The sequence below is a fragment of the Sorex fumeus genome, unplaced genomic scaffold (assembly GCF_029834395.1).
Source record: "Sorex fumeus unplaced genomic scaffold, SorFum_2.1 ptg000058l, whole genome shotgun sequence".
Taxonomy (NCBI): Eukaryota; Metazoa; Chordata; class Mammalia; order Eulipotyphla; family Soricidae; genus Sorex; species Sorex fumeus.
In genome coordinates, this window is record NW_026606115.1 from 14861955 (window position 1) to 14884698 (window position 22744).

Consider the following 22744-nt stretch of genomic DNA (forward strand, 5'->3'; position numbering starts at 1 on the left):
TCACACTCCTTGTATTCATCCCATCAGAAACACACAGGCCTTTGTAGAAGGTTGAGGCACAAATTTACCCAAATCAATTATTCAGAAAGCCAAGGCCTCCTTTCAAACCAGGCTTTTGTACTTTAAGCACTCCTAGAAAAGCAAAGGGACATTCTGTTCCTAGCTCAGGTCCAAAATCTAAACTATAACTTTTTCAAATGGCTCGGTTTACTGGTCAGAGAAATAACTTTTCTAGGTCAATTAACACATTTCAATGTGCCAATTAGCAAGAGCGAGATTCTCAAGCCTGTTTGCATCCGCGATGGCAATGTATTCTAAGCAGCACACCCAGGTACAAGGTACAAAGTTGCATAAAAAGAACACTGAGCTAAGTCTGTGGAAGTTAGACTGATGTTCCAGGAATGACATAAAATCATCACTAGCCTGTTTTGTTCCACTTGAATGTAAAACACATTCAAAAGAAACATGGAACAGAGAAAAGGAAATGAGGGAAAAAGGGAAGGGCAGTAGAGGAAAGATGGAATGAACCAAAAGACTAGGATCGACAGGAATATGCCACAATGGGCAATTTTGAAAATGTGGTAATAATAGACTGGGGCCTTGAAGAAGAAAGGAGCTTGATGAAAAGAATCATTATCATTCTTAACATTATTCTAGCAGTAGACGGACGGCTGCAAACACAAATAAGGGCCAAGCTAGAGTAGTCTAGGAAGAAAGTTAATATATTTCTTTTGTCTGACTTGGAGCCATGGGGGCTATTCCTTGCACGTTGCTTGGAGGTCGCTCCTGGAGGTGTCCAGAGGACCCTGATGTATTGGGACTATAGCTTGGACCTCTGCATGCAAAGCACACACACCAACCTTTTGAGCCATCCCCCAGCCTTCTCATAGTTTCTAACATTTCTTTCCTAAATGATTTCTGCATTCAGAAGAAACTAATGGGTGAGAGCATGTGAAAGGGTTGCCTGGAGGCAGCTGGAATAGAGAACAGATCACTAAGAAAATGATGGCTTGAGGTCAGGATGGGAGATGTGTGCTGAAAGTAGATAATGGACCAAATATGATAACCTCTAAGTATCTGCAGTGCAAATCATAATGCCCAAAAGTAGAGGAAGAGTATGGGGAATATTGTCTGCCATGGAGACAGGGGGAGAGTGGGAAAGGGGGGGTATACCAGGGATATTGGTGGTGGAATATGTGCACTGGTGGAGGGATGGATATTTGATCATTGTGTGATTGTAACCCAAACATGAAAGCTTGTAACTATCTCATGGTGATTCAATAATTTTTTTTAAAAAGTTGCCTGGGACCAGCATCATATTGTCAAACTCTTTGCAATGTGAAGGCTGTAACTAAAATGAGAACATGCACCCAGAGGCAGAAGCAGACCAAACGGCATAGCAATTATTCAAGTCATGGACCTCTGACAAGGTTGAATGGGGGATCTTAAAGTGGGCTTCACAGGCAAACTTGGGAGATGTGCAATTGGTGTGCCTCCAACAATTTTGTTTCTGTATTGATTTGAGAAAAGATGTGATCTTCCTTTTCATCTCCTCAAAGAAGCCTATTGACCCATGTCTTTTGGATGGAAAAAAGCCAAGAAGTATATCTAATTTGATTAACATCCACACTTTCCCTAATTTTCAGTCATAAAAAAATAAAGAGCTCTTAATTCTGACTTCTAGGAGTACCCACAGTGGCTATTTAAGCAAGTCGTTTATCCTTTCAAATTGTCCCTCTTGAAGGTAAGATTATACCAGAAAAGCTTTCAGTTCCCTGCTCATTTATTTAATGATAACCAGTTCCATGATGCCTTCTTTTCCCATAAATTAAAGAAAAATCAGCCTTAAGACCCTCCATGGTGGAGAACTTGCCTCACATGTGTGAGTTTCTGGGTTCCATCCCTGGCACTGCATTTCCAAAAAGATCCCTTGTCTGAAGTGAGAAAGGGACTTTCTCCAGATTCCCCACAGCAAAAGCTCTTACTTGTAAAGAGGACCATAGAAACACGCATTCCTTCTTCTAAGGTGTTATCTTCTAAGTTACGAAACCAGGAAGAACTGAGACCTGGGCATTCTCTAGCTGGTCTACATGTGAATCTTGGTTGGAATGAGTTCTAGGACAGAGTACGGTCATGGTCCTCCCGTTGTTCATCGATTTGCTCGAGCGGGCCCAGTAATGTCTCCATTGTGACACTTGTTACTGTGTTTGGAATATCGAATACGTCACGGGGAGCTTGCTAGGCTTTGCCATGCGGGCGAGATACTCTTGGTAGCTTGCCGGGCTCTCCGAGAGGGGCAGAGGAATCGAACTTGGGTCAGCTATATTGACTGCATGCAAGGCAAACGCCCTACCGCTGTGCTATCGCTTCAGCCCAGGACAGAGTACAGGGCATGGAAATTCACTGATGGCCACAAGTCCTTTGAGCTGACTATAGCATTTTCCTCCAACTCACTCTCTCTCTCTCTCTCTCTCTCTCTCTCTCTCTCTCTCTCTCTCTCTCTCTCTCTTTATGCATTTATGTATGTGAGTGTGTGTATGTCTGTTACTGGATCACATACTAATTAGTTCATTTTATTTTTCTTGCTTCTTCATTACTGGTAATGAAGAGGGGGATTAAAAAGATAAGGGACCAAAAAGGGAAGTACAGGCAAAAGATAAGTCAAACTATAGCTTCCTGCCTAATTGGATCATCAGGCTTAAAGGAGTTGCCTACCTTCTATGTGTGTGTGCATATTGTGTGTTTCACTCTTTTTTAAATGTCAGTCTAAACTCATAAAAACATTGCAAAGCAAAAAAGCCTTGAATGTAATTAGTATTCCCAGGGGGGAACTCAACCATGCACATAATTAGTACAGTGTTTCTCAAAGTGGGTGAGACCAGCCCCCAAATCAGGTGCTGGAATCCAAGAGGGCTGTAGTAACCTCATAAGTATCCTTGAGTATAAATAAGAAAGAGAGGCCCTTTTGCTTTGCCTGCAATAAAGAAGGCAAATTTCCAGGGAGATACAGAGTACTTTTTTCTGAAAGGGGGTGGGAGACCCAATAAGTCTGGGAAATTCTGAAGTGGCCTGAAATAAATTGCGTAGACTCAGGCAAATGGCATCACCACTGTGAAATTTTCCCAGCTGCATTTTCAAAAGATTACACCAAGATTATTCACCAGAAGGACTGGAATCATTAATTACAAAAGAGATAACCAAAGAGTCTTCCATTATAAAGAGCACTGCTTTAGTGTGTTTGATAAGCCAGTTGATTACAGCTTGGCATATACTAGGGAAATATCAGGCATTTACAACAAATACAATAGCAAATATGCCATGGGTGGGGGGGGGGGGAAGAAGGGGAGAAGATAAGGGAGAAGAAAGGAAGGGGAAGAAAGATTGTGGAGGATGGGGAAAGAGAAGCCCTTTTCTAGATAGAAAAGCAAAGGTATAACAAAATGGATTACACTGGGTCCCCCACAATATTTGTATATATATCCCTAGTGTAGGGATCTATGTCAGTGACTATGTTGGAATATGGCCCTTAAAGAGATAACTGTTACAATGAGGCCATTAAAGACTGTCCTAGTTCAATATGACTGGTGGCTTTATAAGAAAAGTCCACTGAAACGCCAAGAGACAGCAAAGAGGGGCTTGCACACTAAAAGATAGCATGCTGAAGCAGAAAAGTGTGGCTATATGCCCTAGAAAAGAGTTTCAGGGAAAACAATCCAGGTGGTACCTTGATCTGGGGGCTAACCATAGTATATAAGTTTACTCTGAGGATAAAATAACACGATACGTCAAAACCATGGAAAGCAGTCAGAATAGTTCCAGGCCTCCAAGAAGTGGTAGCTGCTATTAGTACTGGTGTTGAGTGCCAAGAAGCTGAAAAACATAATTAGACTGAGGGAATGCACACATCTTTGGTGCAACACAATGCCAACTGAATTACAACCTGACCTCCGGCTTTCTAACTGAATTGGGATGTGAAAGGGTCTGGGGATTTAATCTCAAATTTGCACAATGGGAACCATAACATCTCTTATTCTGGGAGGTTCTGAAAAAGGTTTCCAGGGAACTGGAGCAAGATTGACAGATAGGCTTTGAGGCTCTATGGTAAATTATTCAGGGTCAATTTTGCTAAGACTATACTAGAGCCTTTAAAGATGTGGAAGATCCTATTTAAAAGGTATGGGCCCCAGTTTTCTTCTCTACCACCAAATCTCACCAATAGCATCGTAACTTTTAGTCCTGGGGTCACATCTGATAGTGATCAGGGGCCACTCCCAGCTTGATACTTGGGTTTTGCTCCAGGCAGTACTCAGGAGAACAGGAACAATTCGGTGCTGGGGATCAAACCAGGCCTCAATATGCATCAGTCCATGGCCTTAGAGGGATTTCGCTAGACTTTTGATTTGTCCTGGCTCTGACCCATTTCTTTATTGAAGCCCTAGTGGTTCACAAAATCCTCCCATCCCATCATCCCCTCCTGCATCTAACTGGGCCTATATCAACCCTCCACAATCAAAACAGAAATTTGTACACTCCCATGGACACGTGAACAAAGGAAGAGGACAAGCACTGAATGATGATAATGATGATGATGAAGATGATAATGAAGATGAAGATGATGATGAAGGAGTGAGCAAATACCATTTGGCAGGTTGTCTGTATGTTCCTAAAAGAGGCTATCTTATCCAACGAGTGATTTTTAACCTTTCTACACTGCAGACAAACACTGGTCTGCGAACTAGTGATTAAAAATGAGTGCTATATGCACAGCCGCATTTGTAGCCATGTGACTTCTCATACTCTACACCACTGATGGACCAAGAGTGGCACACATTTGACTGGGTTTAACAAAAATGTTTGTGGTCTCTTATACAGGGGCTTGATGACTCCGGCAATCTTTGCAAACTTTCTTCTTATGATGGTGGGAAGGTGCAATGGTGGTGGGACTGGTGTTTGACTATTAAATGTAATTATTATGAACACCTTTATAAAAAAATAATTTTTTTTAAAAAAATGGAGAAAAAGAGGCTACTTACCAGCCGGGTATTTACCACAGGAAACAGCAGGGCCAGAAGCGCTCCATTCAACATGTGCATCTGTAGCCTATGGGGAGGGATGGGGAGAAAAAGATAGTCCAGGTCACACTCAGACTATGATACAAAAGGCAAACACAGTGTATCAGGATTTGCCACACCATAAGGCAGAGCAAGTAAACAAGTGGTTCTCTATAAAATGATACTGGAGTTGACACATACCCAGTCCATGAAAAGTAGCATATTTTGTATTAACTGAAATGTTTGAAAAAGCACCACCACTGCTTCAAATTACAGCCCCCACTGCCACCCAAACACCTCCAGAAGGCATTTTGGTTACAACATTTCATTATATAATCAGCTATTTGCTCTCAAAACATACCATCTATCCCCATCAACAACTTTGACTGGTGCAGCTCAGGCAGCTTTAGAAAAGGGACCTAGCCAGGTGTTACTACATTGGAAACCTATTTATTATAACCTAGATGCAGTGTCCACCACCATATGAAATCCCTTTCCCCAAATAGAGACCCGGCATAAAATTCTAGTACAACTCCTGGCACCAACTATAGTGTTTTGTAAACTGTGTGTCCGTACTTTCTTGGAAAAGCTTGTGGGGGGGAGTGGGGGGTGACTGTTGCAGGAGGCAGAGCAAAACAGGCAGCGCTGGCAGCCATCCAGGCTTTCTTTGATCTGTTTTACATAATGGGCTCTGTGGTTACAAAGCTAAAACAAAAAATAAAAAAACCTCGTTCAAAACTCGGCAGTTCACACTGGCTTGCTCTCCTTGGCTCTTGCGCTTGCAATGAAATAGTTACTCACAGAAGCCCTAAAATCTTAGGTCACTCCTAGACCCTCACTGGGAAATTTACTTGACACATTGAGGACCTTCTAGTGCTCCTGTTCTTTCAGCTCACAGATGATATAAATTCTGTTCCAAAATAAATAAATGTATAGGTGCATCATCAATGGTAAATAATTGTCATATCTAAAAAGAGACTGCAGTGGGCAGAGAGATAGTATAGGGAGTAAGGTACTTGTCTTTCATATGGCAGATCCCTGGAGTGATCCCTGGGCACAGTCAGGAATAACCGTTGAGCACCACACTAGGTGTGATGCCAAAACAATAGAGATTACATATGAACACAGACAAAACAATTAATACGTGTTATATAAATTCACATCACAAGCATGAGGCAAAGTATTGAACCATATCATATTCAGTCCCTCAATTTTTATTAAAATCCTTACCATCTTATTTGATTCATAGTAAGAAAATTAAAGCTGTGAGAGAGTTAATGATTTGGCCAAGATCACACAGATAATGAAAGAGGCAGGAGTCACAATCCACAATTGGGTCTTACCGAATACCAGGCCAATGTTTTTGCAACTATGACCTTTTTCAGATTCATGAAATGAACACTACTCAAGTTTGTGTGTGAGGCATGGAAGGGGTAGAACAAGAGATGGCGTTGGGGGTAGACTTTAGGCAAGGCAGAAAACAAAATCCCATGTGTGCTTTTGTGGCAATACTATCCCCAATTACATAACTGTATTGTTCTCTACAGATACGAAGCATAGCCCACAAGCTCAGCAACTGACTACATCATTTTCGTTTTATATTCTCCTCAAGCCTACCACCCAGATTTTTATTGGGTTAAAGGAATGGATAATCAATCACAAAAAGTCTAGTGACAGTTACCTCATCTGTAATGGTAAATATTGATAACCAATTCATAGATTATTATAAGAACTGAATACACACAGTGTTTAGTATGTGATACACAGTAAAACACAGAGAAGCACTTCTTAAGTAAGTGCTGAAGAACTTACCCAAACCCTAAAAATAAAAAGGGGAGAGGGAAAAGAAAAATACAGATATCATGTGAAAGAGTGAACTGTTTAAAATCTAAGGTATGAAAAAGGGATCCAAAGAAGGCAACAAAACATAAGGCCAGAACCAGACATCAGAGCTTGGAGATGGAGTCCTACTCAAGTTGTCATATTTATAAATCTCCCCCTTTGCCCAGCTCAAAGACTTGGCCATTGCTATTATAACAAGGACTCTGTCTGCTTTTATTTTGTTTTATATAAGATACTCAGTTAAGTTAGCTTACTTGGTAAGAACCTAGGGTAATATGGCAAGTGCTATGGGTTTGATTCTCTTCCAGGTCAGCTAATTTAATTAAATTTAGTTATATAACATTAATCATTCATGTACCCAATATTTTTCTTAGGTGTGACAAGGAAAAAAGGAAGGAATTCAGCATATGTCTTCATGAAATTAAGTTACAGGGAAGTCAAAAGTTAAATAATTAGAGGAAATACAGTGTAATAGTTAAGAATCTAGGGTTTAGAGTAAAATCTACATTCAAATCCTAGCTCTCCCACTTACTGGTCAATAATTCTGAACAAATTACAAAATAAAATAGGAAAATAACTACCTGGTTGAAAAACTATTCAGAGAATTTCATGAGGTAAGATCATGTAATGTGATTGCTACAGTATTTAAGATATCCTAAGTATACAGTAAGTGGTAACTATTATAATCCTTAATAAAGTAATGCAAATGAACATCATGTATATTCATAATAACAAATGAGGGGGTCAAAGAGGTAGTACTTCCAGCAGTAGGGCTCTTTTCTTGCACATAGCCAACCCAGGTTTGACCCCAAGCCACATATTGTCCCCTGAGCACAGAGCCATGAATGAGCCTCGATCACCAGCTATAGATCCAAAGTCAAAAAGAAAAGAAATGAAGGTATTAAAAACCTTCATAATGAGTTCTGGAGGAATATTACAGCAGAAAGGTTGTTTGTGCCTTGCATGTGGCTGACCTGGGTTCAATCACTGGCACCTCATATGGTCCCCTAAGCACCACCAGGACTAAACCCTGAGCACAGAATCAGAAGCAATCCCTGAGCATCATTGGGAGCAGCAAAAAAAACCTTTTCATTAGAATACTAATGTTCCAATTTAACACTTGATTACAACCAAGAACAAAGATACATGAAAGGGAAAATAAGTTCAATAGGTGACTAGAAAGGCAAGTTCATAAAAAATGAATTCTCAAAGCAAATGATAAAATACGTTGAACTGGGAATCAGTGAGATAGTGCAGAGGGTAAAGTGCTTGCCTTACACGAGGTAATCTGAGTCTAATCCCAGGTACACTTTATGCTCCCCAAAGCCCCACAAGGAGTGATCCTGAGCACAGAACCAGAGTAAACATGAGCACTGCTGAGTACAGTATCAAAAGACAGCAGAGCTCTGTTGTGTGTGTATATTTATACGTTGTATTATATATATACTTCATATACACTATATATACACTATACATATATGTATATATATAAAATATACATACACAAATACATGCACAATTAGACCCCAAAACAACATATAAAATATATATATATGATTATAACATAAAATTCTTATATTAAGAAAATATTCTTAATCAGTATTCCAGGGGCTGGAACAATCTGCACACAGTCAACCCGTGTTCAGTCCCTGGTGCCCCATCGGGTTTCCAAAGCACCCCAGAAGTCTGGTGATCTCTGAGCACAGAACCAGGAGTAAGCCGTGAGTACTGCCTATGTGGCCCAATTTTTTTTTTTATTTTTATTAGTGAGACACCATGAGGTACAGTTGTAGACTTACAAATTTTTTGTCCTTGGGTTTCAATTATACAATGATCAAATACCCATCCCTCCACCAGTGCCCATTTCCCACCACCACGGATCCAGTATCCCTCCCACCCACTGTCCCCCCCCCCCCATCCCACCCTGCCTCTGTGGCAGGGCATTCCCTTTTGTTCTCTCTCTCCTCTTGGGTATTATGGTTTGCAAAAGAGGCAATGGGTGGCAATCATGTTTGGTCTATAGTCTACTTTCAGCATGCTTCTCCCATCCTGGAAGGATCCTCCCAACACCCTTTATTTGGTACTCCCTTCTCTATCTGAGCTCCCTTTTCCCCTAGCATATGTGGCTGGCCTCCAAGCCATGGAGTAAAATTCCTGGTACTAATCTCGGCCATTCTTGGCTGTTAGTCTCCTATTTTGTAACTTTATGTTCCCCAGATAAATGCAATCTTTCTATGTCTATCCCTTTCTTTCTGAGTCATTTCACTTAACATGATACTTTCCATGTAGTGCCATTTGTATGTAAATTTCATGACTTCATCTTTTCTAACAGCTACATAGTACTCCATTGTGTAGATATACCAAAGTTTCTTTAACCAGTCATCTGTTCTCGGGCACTGGGGTTTTTTCCAGATTCTGTCTATTGTAAAGAGTGCTGCAATGAACAAATAAGTGCAGATGTTACTTCGACTATACTTTTTTGTCTCTCTGGGATATATTCCCAGGAGTGGTATTGCTGGGTCAAATAGGAGCTCAATTTCTAATTTTTTCAGAATCATCCACACTGTTTTCCAAAAGGGCTGAACCAATCAGCATTCCCACCAGCAGTGAAGGAGGGTCCCTACTGGCCCACATCCACAAGAACAAAATTTTTAAAAAATGAAAAGCAATTAGTATTCCAAATTTTCACATTAAGAATCCAGAAAAAAGTGCAAAATAAACCCAAAAGCAAGAAGGAAATATAACGAGCAGAAAACAATGAAAATAAGAGTTTATCTTTGAAAAAATCAATTTAAAAAAAAGAAAAGCATCTGCCATAGAAATAAGCTGTGGAGTGGGAGGAAAACTGAGGACATAACTGGAGAACAGTGAACACTGATGAAGAAATGAGTGCTCAAACATTGTACAACTGAAACTCGATCATGAACAATCTGTAAGTTTGCATGTCATGGTGATTCAACAGATTTAAAAGAAAAAGCCAATACAATTGATAAACCTAGGCAGAATCACACATTTTAAAAAGAGAGAAGACAAAAGTTATCAACATTAACCAAAAAAAATGAACATCAGTATAGACTTACGGCAATTAGAAGAACAAGGGGATAGCATGGATACTTGTCTGTGCAAATAAAATCAATCAGGATGATATGGATAATTTCTTTTCTTAAAATTTTTGTTATTGAATCACTGTGAGATACAGTTACAAGCTTTCATGTTTGAGTTTCAGTCATACAATGATCAAATATCCATCCCTCTACCAGGGCACATTCTCTGTCACCAATGTCCCCAATATATCACCCCTCTCCAACCCTCCCCCTGCCTCCATAGCAGACAGTTTCCTCCATACTCTCTCTCTACTTTTGGGCATTATGGTTTGCAATAAAGATATTGAGAAATTATCATGTTTAGTCCTTTATCTACTTTTAGCACACATCTCCCATCCGAATGATTCTTCCAACCATCATTGACTTAGTGATCCCTTCTTTGTTTATTTATTCCAGCTGCCTTCTCCCGCAGCTCATGAGACAGGCTTCCAACTATGGGGCAATACTCCTGGCCCTTGTATCTACTGGCTTTCTCATATTATGTTATTTTATATGATACGGATAATATCTACAAAGCTCAGAAAATACCAGACTTACCCAAGATGAAATAAATAACTTGAAATATCCTATTAAAGAAACTGAGTTCAAAGTTAAAATCTTCTGAATAAGAAATTTCTAGACTCAAATTAGTTCAAGTGACCAATTCTACCAAACATTAAATATATGCATAAATAAATATAGACAACATAATAAAACATCTTTCAATTAATTTATGTCTATTATTACCAGATTTTTTAAGCTACAAAACTAAAGGGAAGGAAAAGACTAAACTAATATTCATTATCATGAACAAACAAAATTCCTAAATAAAACGTTAGCAAATGCAATGCAGCAATATTAAAAGAATATTCCATGACTAACTGAAGTTTATCCTGGTATTGCAAGGCTGGTTCAATACTTGAAACCTAGTTATAAAATCCATCAATTATAAAGTATAAAAAGTACAAGATCACATCAATTGATAGAAAGAAGGCATCTGTCAAATTCAACATCTGTTTAGAATTGGGGGGGGGGGTGGGAGCATACCCGGTGACGTTTAGGGGGTTACCCCTAGCTCTGCACTCAGGAATTATTCCTGGTGGTGCTCAGAAGACCATATGATATGCCAGGGTCAGTCATGTGTAAGGCAAGCACACTATCCAATGTACTATTGCTCTGGCTCCTATTCAAAGTTTTTTTAAGAACACTAGTAGTAACAGTAAGAGACTTTCTCAGCCTTACAAAGAGCATCAAATATGTCTAAACAACATCATGCTTAATGGTAAAGACAGAATTACCACCACTTACACATACACACATACACATATAATCATTAGGAATAAGACATATGTTAACATCAGGAATAAGACTAGGATGCTATAATTATCACTCAATTCAACATCATACTGCTAATTTGTGTTAGTTTAACAAAGAACAAATATTCTGAAAAGACTTAAAATTCTGTTTTTCATTTTTATTTTTTCATTTAATTTTTCATTTTCATTTAATTTTTATTTTTGCTCTGTATTGCACTGAAAAGACTGAAAAGGAAATAATAAAATTGTCACTATTTGCAAAAGATATGATGATAAGTAATAAGGAAATAAGGAAATTTCCAAGTAATCTGCAATGAGTTCCTATAACTAATACCTATTTTAGCAATGCTATAGGATTACAAGGTCAACAGATGTATATCAATGATATTTCTACTTAATAACAATAATTTTAAAAAACTGTGGCTCTTATTTCTTGGTTATATTAGTTTAAGATTTTTTCATTTTTTACAATACACCACGACTTACAAAGTTATTCAATAGTTGAGTTTCTGGCTGGCCATAAATCTGGAGGTTATATAAGGACTCTCAATTCTATTCCATTGGTTTATAGATCTATCTTCATTCCAGTACCATACAGTTTGATTTTTTATAGCTTTGTACTGTAATTCAAGGTTGGGAAATTCGATGTCTCCCATCTTTGAATATGTTTTATTAGGGTTGGTAATGTTCCAATACCAATCCCTCCAACAATGTTTCCAGTTTTCTTTTCCATGCCCAGGCCGCGTCTTTGCAACATTTTTTAAAATTGTAACTGAGATTCTCTAGTTTAATAATCATTTATGATGCACATAATTCCAACACTACATCCACAACCAGTGTCACCCTTCCCTCTTCCAAAGCAACTAACACACCCCAACCCCAACCACCACTCCAGACTCAAATGTGTGGATCATTTCCCTCATTATATTGCCTTTGGACCTTTTACTACCTTGCTGTGTATCCCACATATGAGCAAAATCATTCTGCATCTATCACTTTCCGATTGAATTCACTCAGCATTATATCTTCTAGGTTCATCCCTGCTGCTGTAAATTACATGCTGTAAATTGTGTTTATCTGTGTGTGTGTGTGTGTGTGTGTGTGTGTGTGTGTGTGTGCGCGCGCGCGTGCATCACTTCTAATCCATTTGTAGTTGAGTATTCGGCTTGTTTTCATATCTTGGCTATAGAACTCAGTGTGATGATGAACATAGTTGAGTATATATCCTTTCAAATTAATGTTTTTGTATTTGGAAGGTAGATGCCAAGAGGTATTGCTAGGTCATTCTGTTCCTATTTTTGGATTCATTTGCATATATTTTTCCATAAAGGCTGAGCCATATGACATTTCTACCAACAGTGGATGAGCGATCCTTTCTAACCACAACCATGTCAACACTGGCTATTTCCAGATTTTTGGATATGTGCCATTCTCACAAATATGAGATATCTCACTCTATTGATTTGCATTTCTCTTGACAATGAATTCTGTTTGATATGCTTGTTTCCTGCCCATATACCTTCTTTCAGGAAGTTTCTGCTCATCTCCTTTCCCCATTTATTGATGGGGTTGTTGGATTTTTGGGGGGTTTGGGTTTTATAGATATTTGATATATTGTGTGCAAATATTTCCTCCAACTGCATATGGTGTCTTTTATCAGAGCTTCAGTTTCTTTAACTGTACAGAAGTTTTTAAATTGGATGTAATCCCATTTGTTTATTTTTATTTTCACTGTCTTTGCCACTGTGGTCATCTCATTGAAAATTCCTCTGCGGTCAATTTCCTGGAGAGTTTTCCAATGTTTTGTTTAATGTATTTTATGGATTTTGGCCAAATCTCAAAATATTTGCTGAAAAAAATTCTTTACTCCACCTCACATACTCAGCTCCTTTGTCACAGACTATCTGACCATAAATCTGGAGGTTATATCAGGACTCTCAATTTTATACAATTAGTCTATATATGTCTCTTTATTCCAGTACCATGCCATTTTGATTTTTATAACTTTGTAAAGTAGTTCAAGATTGGGAACTGCAATGCCTCCCATTTTGAGTTTGTTTTCACAATATTAATTTGACTATTAGGAGAGTTGTATGGTTCCACACAAATTTTACTAGAGTTTTTTCCATATCTTTGAAAATACTCATTTGAAAATAATTATTGTAATTTTAATGTAATTTTAATTATATACAATAAATCTATATAGTATTTTGGGTGGGCTGGAGCGATAGCACATCGGTAGGGAGTTTGCCTTGCACGCAGTCAATATGGCCGACCCGAGTTCAATTCCTCCGCCCCTCTCAGAGAGCCCGGCAAGCTACTGAGAGTATCTCGCCCGCACGGCAAAGCCTGGAAAGCTGCCTGTGATGTATTCGATATGCCAAACACAGTAACAACAAAGTCTCCAATGGAGACGTTACTGGGCCTGCTCGAGCAAATAGATGAACAACGGGAGGACAGTGACAGTGACAGTGACAGTATTTTGGGTAGGATGGAGATTTTGAACAATGTTGATTCTTCCAATTCATGAACAGGAAGTATATTTCGATTTCCTAGTGCCTTCTTTTATATCTCTTAGCAACTTTTATATAGTTGCCTGTGGATAAATCTTTCATCTACATTGTAAATTCTTAGGTATCTGATGTTTGGGCACTATTTTGAAAGAAGACAACCATTAATTATTTTTTCTCCTAGTTCATTATTTGTGCACAGAAATGCCACCGACTTTTTGGTATTTATTTTGCAAGCTACTACCTTACTATATTATTTCTAAAATGCTTTTTGTGAGTGGAGTCTTCAATTTTTTCAATGTTTATACCATGCCATCTTCAAATAGTGATGTGTCTATTGTCTATCAAATTCGACCTCTTCGAGGGGAAATGCATGTTGAAAGTAGACTATGGACTGAACATGATTGCCACTCAATGCCTCTTTTGCAGACCACAACACCCAAAAGGAGAGAGAGAACAAAGGGGAAAGCCCTGCCACAGAGGCAGGGTGGGAGGGGGGTTGGGGGGAAATGGGCACTGGTGGAGGGATGGGTATTTGATCATTGTATGACCGAAACTCAGGCACAAGGATTTGTAAATCTACAACTGTACCTCATGGTGCTTCACTAATAAAAAATATATATATTGAATGTGATCAACGGAGAAAGAGAGAGAGAAAGAGAGAGAGAGAGAGAGAGAGAGAGAGAGAGAGAGAGAGTAAAGTGGAAATCTGCCACATAGGTGAGAGGTGGGTGGGAGGGGGGGTATACTGGCGTTCTTGGTGGTGGAAAATGTGCACTGGTGAAGGGACGGGTGTTTGATCATTGTATGACCGACCAAGACTTGAAGTGAAAGGCTTTGTTACCGTTCTCACGGTAATTCAACAAATAAATAAAAAATAAAAAATAAATAAAATAATAAAAATAAATAAATTAAAAAAAATTCGACCTCTTCATTTATCATTTGGATCTGTTTGATATCTCTTTCTTGTCTGATTACTGTGACAAGGATTTCAGAACTATGTTGAATAATAGTGGCAACAATGGGTATATTTGTTTTGCCCCTGAGCTCAGGGGAAAGGCTTTCAGTTTTTCAGCAGTGGGTATAATATTGGCTGTTTGTTTCTTGTATATGCTTATTATTATCTTGAGGTACGTTTCTTGTATTTCTATTTAAAATCATGAATGAGTGTTGAAACTTTCAAAAGTCTTCTCTAAATACATATGTATTGACCATATGGTTTTTGTCTTTCTTTTTGTTTATATGGTAATTCCATAAATTTACCTGATATATTGAACCATCCTTGAAACCCTAAGATGAACCCCACTTGATCATGGTGTATAATCTTTTTGATATATTGGTTAATTTAGTTCACTAGAATTTTGCTAAGAATCTCTGCATAGATTTTTATCAGAGATTTTTGTCTGTAATTTTTTATTACTGTCTGTTATAACTATCAGAAGCTTTTAGTAGGGATTCCTCTCTTCTCAGTATTTTGGAAGAGCTTGAAGAGCATGTGAACTAAATCTTTTTACAAGTTTTGGTTGAAATCAGTAGTGAATCCATTTGTACCTGGACTTTTGCTCTTGGGGAGATTTTTAATTACTACTTAAATTTCTTTACTCAATATTGGTCTATTTATTGTTTCCTCTTGGTTAAATCTTGTAAGTTCATATGATTCTAACAATTCATCCATTTTTTTAATTTTTATTAAAGAGATATGATTTACAAAGTTACTGATAGTTACTTGTTCTCTTCTCCCCACTCCTAAACTGATTTCTTTCCCTCTCTGTTCAAAACACTGTCACCCATTTATTTAACTTTTTGAACTTGGTGCTATAGTAACCTCATTATTTTTCTATTTCTGAAATGTCTGTTTTTATTTCTCCCCTGTTATTTCTGACCCTATTTATAAAAAAAACTCCTGTAGAAATCAAATTTCTGAAAAAAATCTCATCCCAACTTTATTAAATATAAATCAAGAAAATATGTGTAGAATCTAATGAGAAATGCAATATACTTTTAAAAGAAATTAAAGTACATCTATGCAAACTACAAAGGCACACAATGTTCATGAAATAAAAAAGGTTTAATATATGGAGACTAGAGAGATATTTTAATGGGATATGTACATGCAAGCTTGCATGCAGGGGACCGAGATTCAGTTCCCAGCACAGCATAGTGTCCAAGCACTGCTAGGAGTAACCCTAATCCCTAACGACTGCTAGGAAAGGGCCCAAAACATAGGATTAACACATGAAAGATGTGTGTTCTTACCAAAATTAAGATCCAGCTATGAAACAACTTTAATCAAAATCTCAGCAAGTAATTTTCATATATTGTTAAAATGACACTACAACATTTCTAGAGAGCAAAGAAATCTAAGTAAAATAATTTTGAAAATAAAAATGAAGTTAATTATTGTAAAACAATATAAAGTTATAGCAATCACAACAATGTTAGCTAAAAAGAGATACATCAATCAATGAAACAGAATAGTACCTACACCCACACTGATACAGTTATTTGATTCTCACCAAAAGTCCAGATCCAGGGGCCAGAGAGATAGTACAGCGGGCAGGGTACTTGCTTTGCATGGGGTCAACCTGGGTTCAATCCCTTGCACCCCATATTGTCCCCTGATCACCACCAGTAGGGATCCCTGAGCCCAGATCTACGAATAAATCCCTTAGCATACCTGGGTGTGTCCAAAAAAAACAAAATAAAAAAATATTTCACTGGTAGAAATGTGAAACATGAAGTCACTTTGGAGGGGTGAGATAGATAGGACAGGGAATTAGGTGCCTTCTTTGCAGGAGGCCAAATGGGTTCAAACCCAGAACATGTATGTTCTCAATAGCCCTGGAGGAGTCATTCCTGAGCATAGAGCCATGAGTAAGCCCTGAGCACCACACAGTGTGGCTCACAATGCCAAAATAAATAAAAACAAAAATAAATAAAAACCATTTGGAAAGTTTGACAGTTACTCACAGATTTTTTAAATTGTGGGTAAGGGCTGAAGCACCATGTGGAAGCCCTGGGTTTAATTCCCAAGCACTTCATGATCCCCTGAGCACTGAGTGTAGAGTAGCATATGAGTGTTTCTGGATGTGGCCTCAAAACTAAGATAAATAAAAATAAACCTCATAAGTTTAAAAATTCATATCATTATGATGCAATGATGTAGGTTCTGAGAAGAATATTTATGTTAACATAAAACTGTTATACATATTCTCACAGCAACTCTATTCTTAATAGACAAAAATATAGAATCAGCTTCACACTATTCTATAGAATAGATAAAAAGTGATACATACATACCAAAAAGTCAGTGACAAATAAAAAGAATGAGTGGCACATGCAACAAGTAAATGAATCTCAAAAGCATCATGCTAAATGAACAAAGACTATCTTTAAAAATAAGACAAATTGTAGGATTCCATTTATATGCATTCTGTTTGTTTTTATTTTGGGGTCACACCTGTGGTGTTCATGGCTTACATATGGCTCTGAGCTAAGGGATCACTCCTGGCTATGTTTGTGGGACCTTATGGGGTGCCGGGTATCAAGCTTAATTGGCCACATAAAAGGTAAGCACTGTGACAGCTGTACTATCTCTCCAACCCCTATATGCATTCTTTAAGTGACAAAACTATAGTGAATAAGGACTGATCAACAGTTATTAAAATTTGGAGATAGAGAGCATGTCACTGTAAAGGAACAATATTCGTTTGTGGAAGTATCAAACTATCCCATAATCTGGTTTTGGTGATAGTTATAGTAATAGTAATACATGTCTGTATAAAAGTCAAAGAAGTATCAGGATTTATCTCCTGACTAAGGCAAGAATTGCACGAGACAGAATCAATCTGATACAATTATTATCAAATTCTAGGTTCTGGTGAAGGCTCAGAACTTCCAGGGAGGAACTTGAACAGTAAGTTGTCATTATTTGTAGTCTAGAATTCAGCAAAGCTGCCAAATCCCCAACCACCAGTCCAGTGATAGGCAGCCGCAGACACTCCTGGAGTAATATATACACTGGGAAAGTCAGAGAGGGCAACAGAATTCTGTCCAATGAAATTGCAGATCTATGCTCTTATTTCTGCTTCTGATCACAGAAAGGACAGACACAAACATGTAGGCACCGCTGTTCACACAACTCTCAGCTTAAATATTCTTCCTCCATACTGCACTCCTGGAGTGGGAAAAGGGCTTATTGGCTAATTAATTGCCTTGCAAGCAAAAGACCATGAAGTTTCAATCCCCAGTAATGTCCCATTAGCTAAGCACAACCATTCTTATCTACTATCTGTGATTCTCAGAACCATATGCAACAAAAGGGTGTGACTTCAGCAAGTCATGCAACTCAAAACATGTGTGAACTATGCCAACCAGAGTTCTACCCCTGATGAGCTCATATGTTCACAGTGCAGCAAACCATCAAGTTCTACCGGAATGTGTGAGCATTACAAAGGAGTGTAAGCCCAGGTGAGCAGGTATGCAAACAAAATTAAAAGAGGTATAGGACAGAAGCAGAGCACAGGGGGTTAAGTGTTTGCCTAGCAAAGAAAATGACAATGGTTTGGTCCCCAGCACCAGACATGATTTCCTGATAACCACCAGCACTGACCCTTAAGGTCAGAGCCAAGAATAGCCCCTGACCTCCACTGGGTATGGCCTCAAGACACCCTCCAATAATAAATGTGATCTCCTCCCTGTTGGAAGCACCACAACCAAATGTGTGAGGACCACAACCAAGCGTGTTTGTCTCCTAGTTACCCCAACACCAAGATGGAAGTGACTATCTTGCCTAAACTATTGTAGATAGATTCAATGCATTCCCAATCCAAATTCAGACAACGTTTTTCAAGGATTTAGAACAGTCCATAATAAAGATTTTATGGAATCATAAAAGACCACAAATAGCCAAAACCATACAGAAAAATAAGAAACTGAGGGGTGGGGGTAATTTCATTACCTAATTTGAAACTTTCTTATAAAGACATAGTGATCAAAACAGCATGGTATTTGAATAAGGACAAACTCTCTTATCAATGGACCAGAATAGAATATCGAAGGGCAAAGCCCTACATATATCGTCAACTAATTTTTGACAAAGCTGCTGAGAGCATGAAATGGAGTAAAGATAGCCTCTTCAACAAATAGTGTGGGAAAAACTGGATAACCACATGTAAAATATTAGATCTAGATCCATATCTCACATATTACACAAAAGTCCATCCAAAGTAGACCAAAGATTAGATCCAAAAAGAAACTATATTAGTACACTGAGAAAAATAAAGGCATTATTCTACCAAATTTGGACCTTAAAGAGGTCCTCAATAATTTGTGCCTCTGTCAAAGGCAGCAGAATCAAAAATCAACAAGTGGGACTACATTAAACTGATGAGTTTCTGCATGGCGAAACTGATAGCTAACTAAACAGTGAAAATATAATTGCACTCAACACATCAGATACAGAGTTGTTATCCAGGATATATAAAGTACTCACAAAGATCAAACGAATATTTTTTTAAAAACCCTAACAAAAATGGGGAGAAGAAATAGGCACTTCTCAGAGGAAGAAAGGCAGATGGCCAATCGCCACATGGAAAAAAATGCTCACCATCATCTATCATTAGGGAAATACAAAGCAAGACAACAAAGAGATATAATCTCATACCAGGGAGAATGGCACATATCAAAATACTGGGGAACAATCTGTGCTAGCAAGGATGTATAGAAAAGAAACACTGATCCACTGCTAGTGGGAGTATTGCTAATTTCTACCACTGTGAAAAACAGTGTGGAGAGTTCTCAGTAAACTTACAATTGAGCTGCCATATGATCCAGCAATTCTACTTCTGGGTAACTACCCCAAGACACAAAAACATTCATTCAAAAGAACATATCCGTACCATTATTTATGCAGCAGTTACTACAACAGCTAAGGCATGGAATCAATCTAGGTGTCTATTAACAGATAAAGGGATTATGAAGATGTTGTAATATACATAATGAAATATGATGCATGTGTACACAATACTGTACATGAATCATGTAATCTGCTACAACCTGGAAAGAACTGGAAGATAGCATGTTAAGTAAAGCAAGCCAGAAGAAGAATGAACAAATTCAGGATAATCTCACTTATCTGTAGTATAGAATAACTAAATGAGGCAATACAATGCAGTAAAGGAGAGATGTTTAATTCACCCTTGCTACCAAAGCAAAGAAGGAAATAAACTCACAGGTGGTGGGATTGGTGATAGAACATTACATGTCTAAAAATTACTATCAATAACTTTGTAAATCAAGGTAGTTTAACAAAATTTAAAATTTGCCCAAAAAGTGACATAGGGACAATGGTATAGTCTTGGTTGGGCTATCACTTTGGTGGGGGTGAGGTGTACAAGGCTATACTATACTATACCTTACCTGCTATACTATCTCTCCAGCCCAAAAATTTCAGTTCTGTAAGCTACAAAGAGTTTGAAGATGGCTTGTGGCAAGAGTAGCAGAACAGTGTGATCAAAGTTAACACCATTGAACTGTGCATTTAAAAATGGCTTAGGTGTCATATTTTCTAATATGTACTTTACAATAAGGCTCAAAGAACTAAGCACACAAAACTTTTACTATCTAGTTAAATAGAATTTAGAAATGTATACATGCTTTGATGGCTTGGAGTTTAAGCAAGCATAGCAAGTAAAATGCTCTACCATAGTCACTCACCCTCCAGAGAGCATGTGTATAAGCACCACAAATTAAGTCTGCAGCCCCCAGGAGCACTACACATACCACAACTAAAGGACATGGTCCCTCAAGAGCACCACGATGTAGTGTGTGATCAGTACAACCTGATGTGCAACCAGTATGAGCTGCAGAACCAAGTGTGTGTGACCCATAGCCAACTACAAAAAAGCACCACAACGATGTGGGGAATATATGTGTGTGTTTGTGTTTGTGAGAAATAAAAAGCTGAATTTCCCTTGCCTGAATAATGATAAAAAACAAAATTAGTCATCCAGGTGATAAGTCTTTTAAAAAACATTTTTCACTGTTTTATAGATGAAGAACTCCAACACAAAACAGATATAAAAATTATTTTTTATAAAAATGTTTAGATGAATATAATTTAAATAATTAATATTTTGGAAAATTCTGTGCTAATGCATTTTAAAGTTTCCACGAAACAGGTATCTTTATCAACCTATCATTGATTTACAATTTTGTGGAATTCCTCTATTCAGAAATTCCTCTAGATGTTAACACACAAATACACATACACACACACAGAGGGATCTCTCCCATATGTGGGATAAAAAAGAAACCTAGTAAGAGAACAACAATTGGTCAAAGTTATCAGATCTGAAGTTTATGTCTATAGTACAGAGGGGGCACTGAGTTTGGAAGGGGTCCTTGGGACACCACTGAACAGAATCTGGTTCTCTGGTGGTATTTTTGGTGTTGGGATGATATACACATGAGAAGTGTGATTAACAGGATGTAATCCCAGTACCTCAATAAAAACTGTTTACATATTTAATTTATATATGCTTATATATCTTTATATTTTTATACATAAAACCTCTGTGCCTCCCACAGCTTGAATATAAATGAATAACTCAGCTGAAGCCTTATATACTCCTTCCTTAATAGCGTTCATCTATCCTACGCCCTAAGGCACTGTGTTACAAAATGGGTCACATGCTTAAACCCTAATCCAACAGACGGTGGATTGGCAGGGGCAGGGGGTAACAGCTTGGGCACAATTGGGGCCCACTTACTGTTTGCTTGCTTTAAAAAAGGTAGAGTTCCAGGAGAGCCCTGAGTGCTTTTATTTTTTTAACTAAAAAATGGGCGAGAGGCCAAATGAGTTTGGGAACCTCTGCACTAAACAGAGTAGCAAGCTTCCTTCCTATTAGAAGCTTTTAGCATGTATTATATGTGTATGTATTCACAAAAGATAAAGTGCCTTTTCAGGCACATCCCACTAAATAAATAATATTCATTTTAATATCTGAGATCTATCTGCATCTGCCTGTTTCCTTCTGTAAATTATATTTCACTCAATATAACTTTTTTAATTAGTCATGTCTCCATTTAGCTCCATTTCATGTGGCTTTCATTGCTGGATGTTAAATAGTATAAAAATATCACACATTGTTTGCCCCTTGTCAACCGATGGACATCTTGATAGACACTTTTTCCTTGAGCCAGTAATTATACTGAGACTGACTTTCCATAATGTGAACTGTAAAAACAACGGCTCAAGGCCAGAGTGATAGTACAGCAGGTAGGGCATTCGCCTTGCACGTGGCTGACCCGGGTTCAATCCCTGGCATCCCAAATGGTCCCCCCAGCACCAGGAGTAATTTCTGAGTGCAGAGCCAGGAGTAACCCCGGAGCATCGCTGGGTGTGACCAAAAAGCAAAAAAAAAAAAAAACCAATAACAAAAATACCTAATGGACCAACTACCCCCATTCCAGAATTCTGGCTCTTTCCATTCTGACCTTTTTCTAGAAGCCCTGGGTCTGAACATGGATATATATTTCCCACAGTGTTAGGACCACTGCAGAAGGCTGCCCTGTGGCAAGAAATACAGGTAAAACCTTACGTCAGGGCCAGAGAGGTAATACAGTGAGTGGTGCACTTGCTTTGCATGCAGCCAATCTGGGTACAATCCCCTGCATCACGTTTGGTCCCCCGAGCCTCTCCAGGAGTAAACCTGAGCACTGCTAGGTATGGGCCCAAACAAGCAATCAAAAATCTTAAGTGCCACCTTAATATCAGAAAGGACGCCAACAACCACTGGGTCCAGGTGGAGGTCACAATCCCATCAGTGTAGTTATTTCCCTATTCACTTTTTTAATGTGCTGCAATTTTTCCAAATGAAAGCTGAAGAATGAGCAAGGAGAGCTGGAGACATAGTAAATTGGGTAGGATGCTTACCCTG

At 38.3% G+C, this 22744-nt stretch overlaps 1 protein-coding gene across 5 annotated transcripts in view; it reads right to left on the bottom strand.

The window, feature by feature from the left end:
• TMEM164 (transmembrane protein 164) overlaps window positions 1-22744 on the bottom strand; it is a 544838-nt gene that overhangs the window by 420795 nt on the left and 101299 nt on the right. For all 5 annotated transcript variants that reach the window (XM_056125663.1, XM_056125661.1, XM_056125662.1 and 2 more), the window contains one exon: window positions 5034-5100. In XM_056125663.1, the coding sequence (XP_055981638.1) occupies window positions 5034-5100 (67 nt within the window). The remainder of the gene's footprint in view (window positions 1-5033; window positions 5101-22744) is intronic.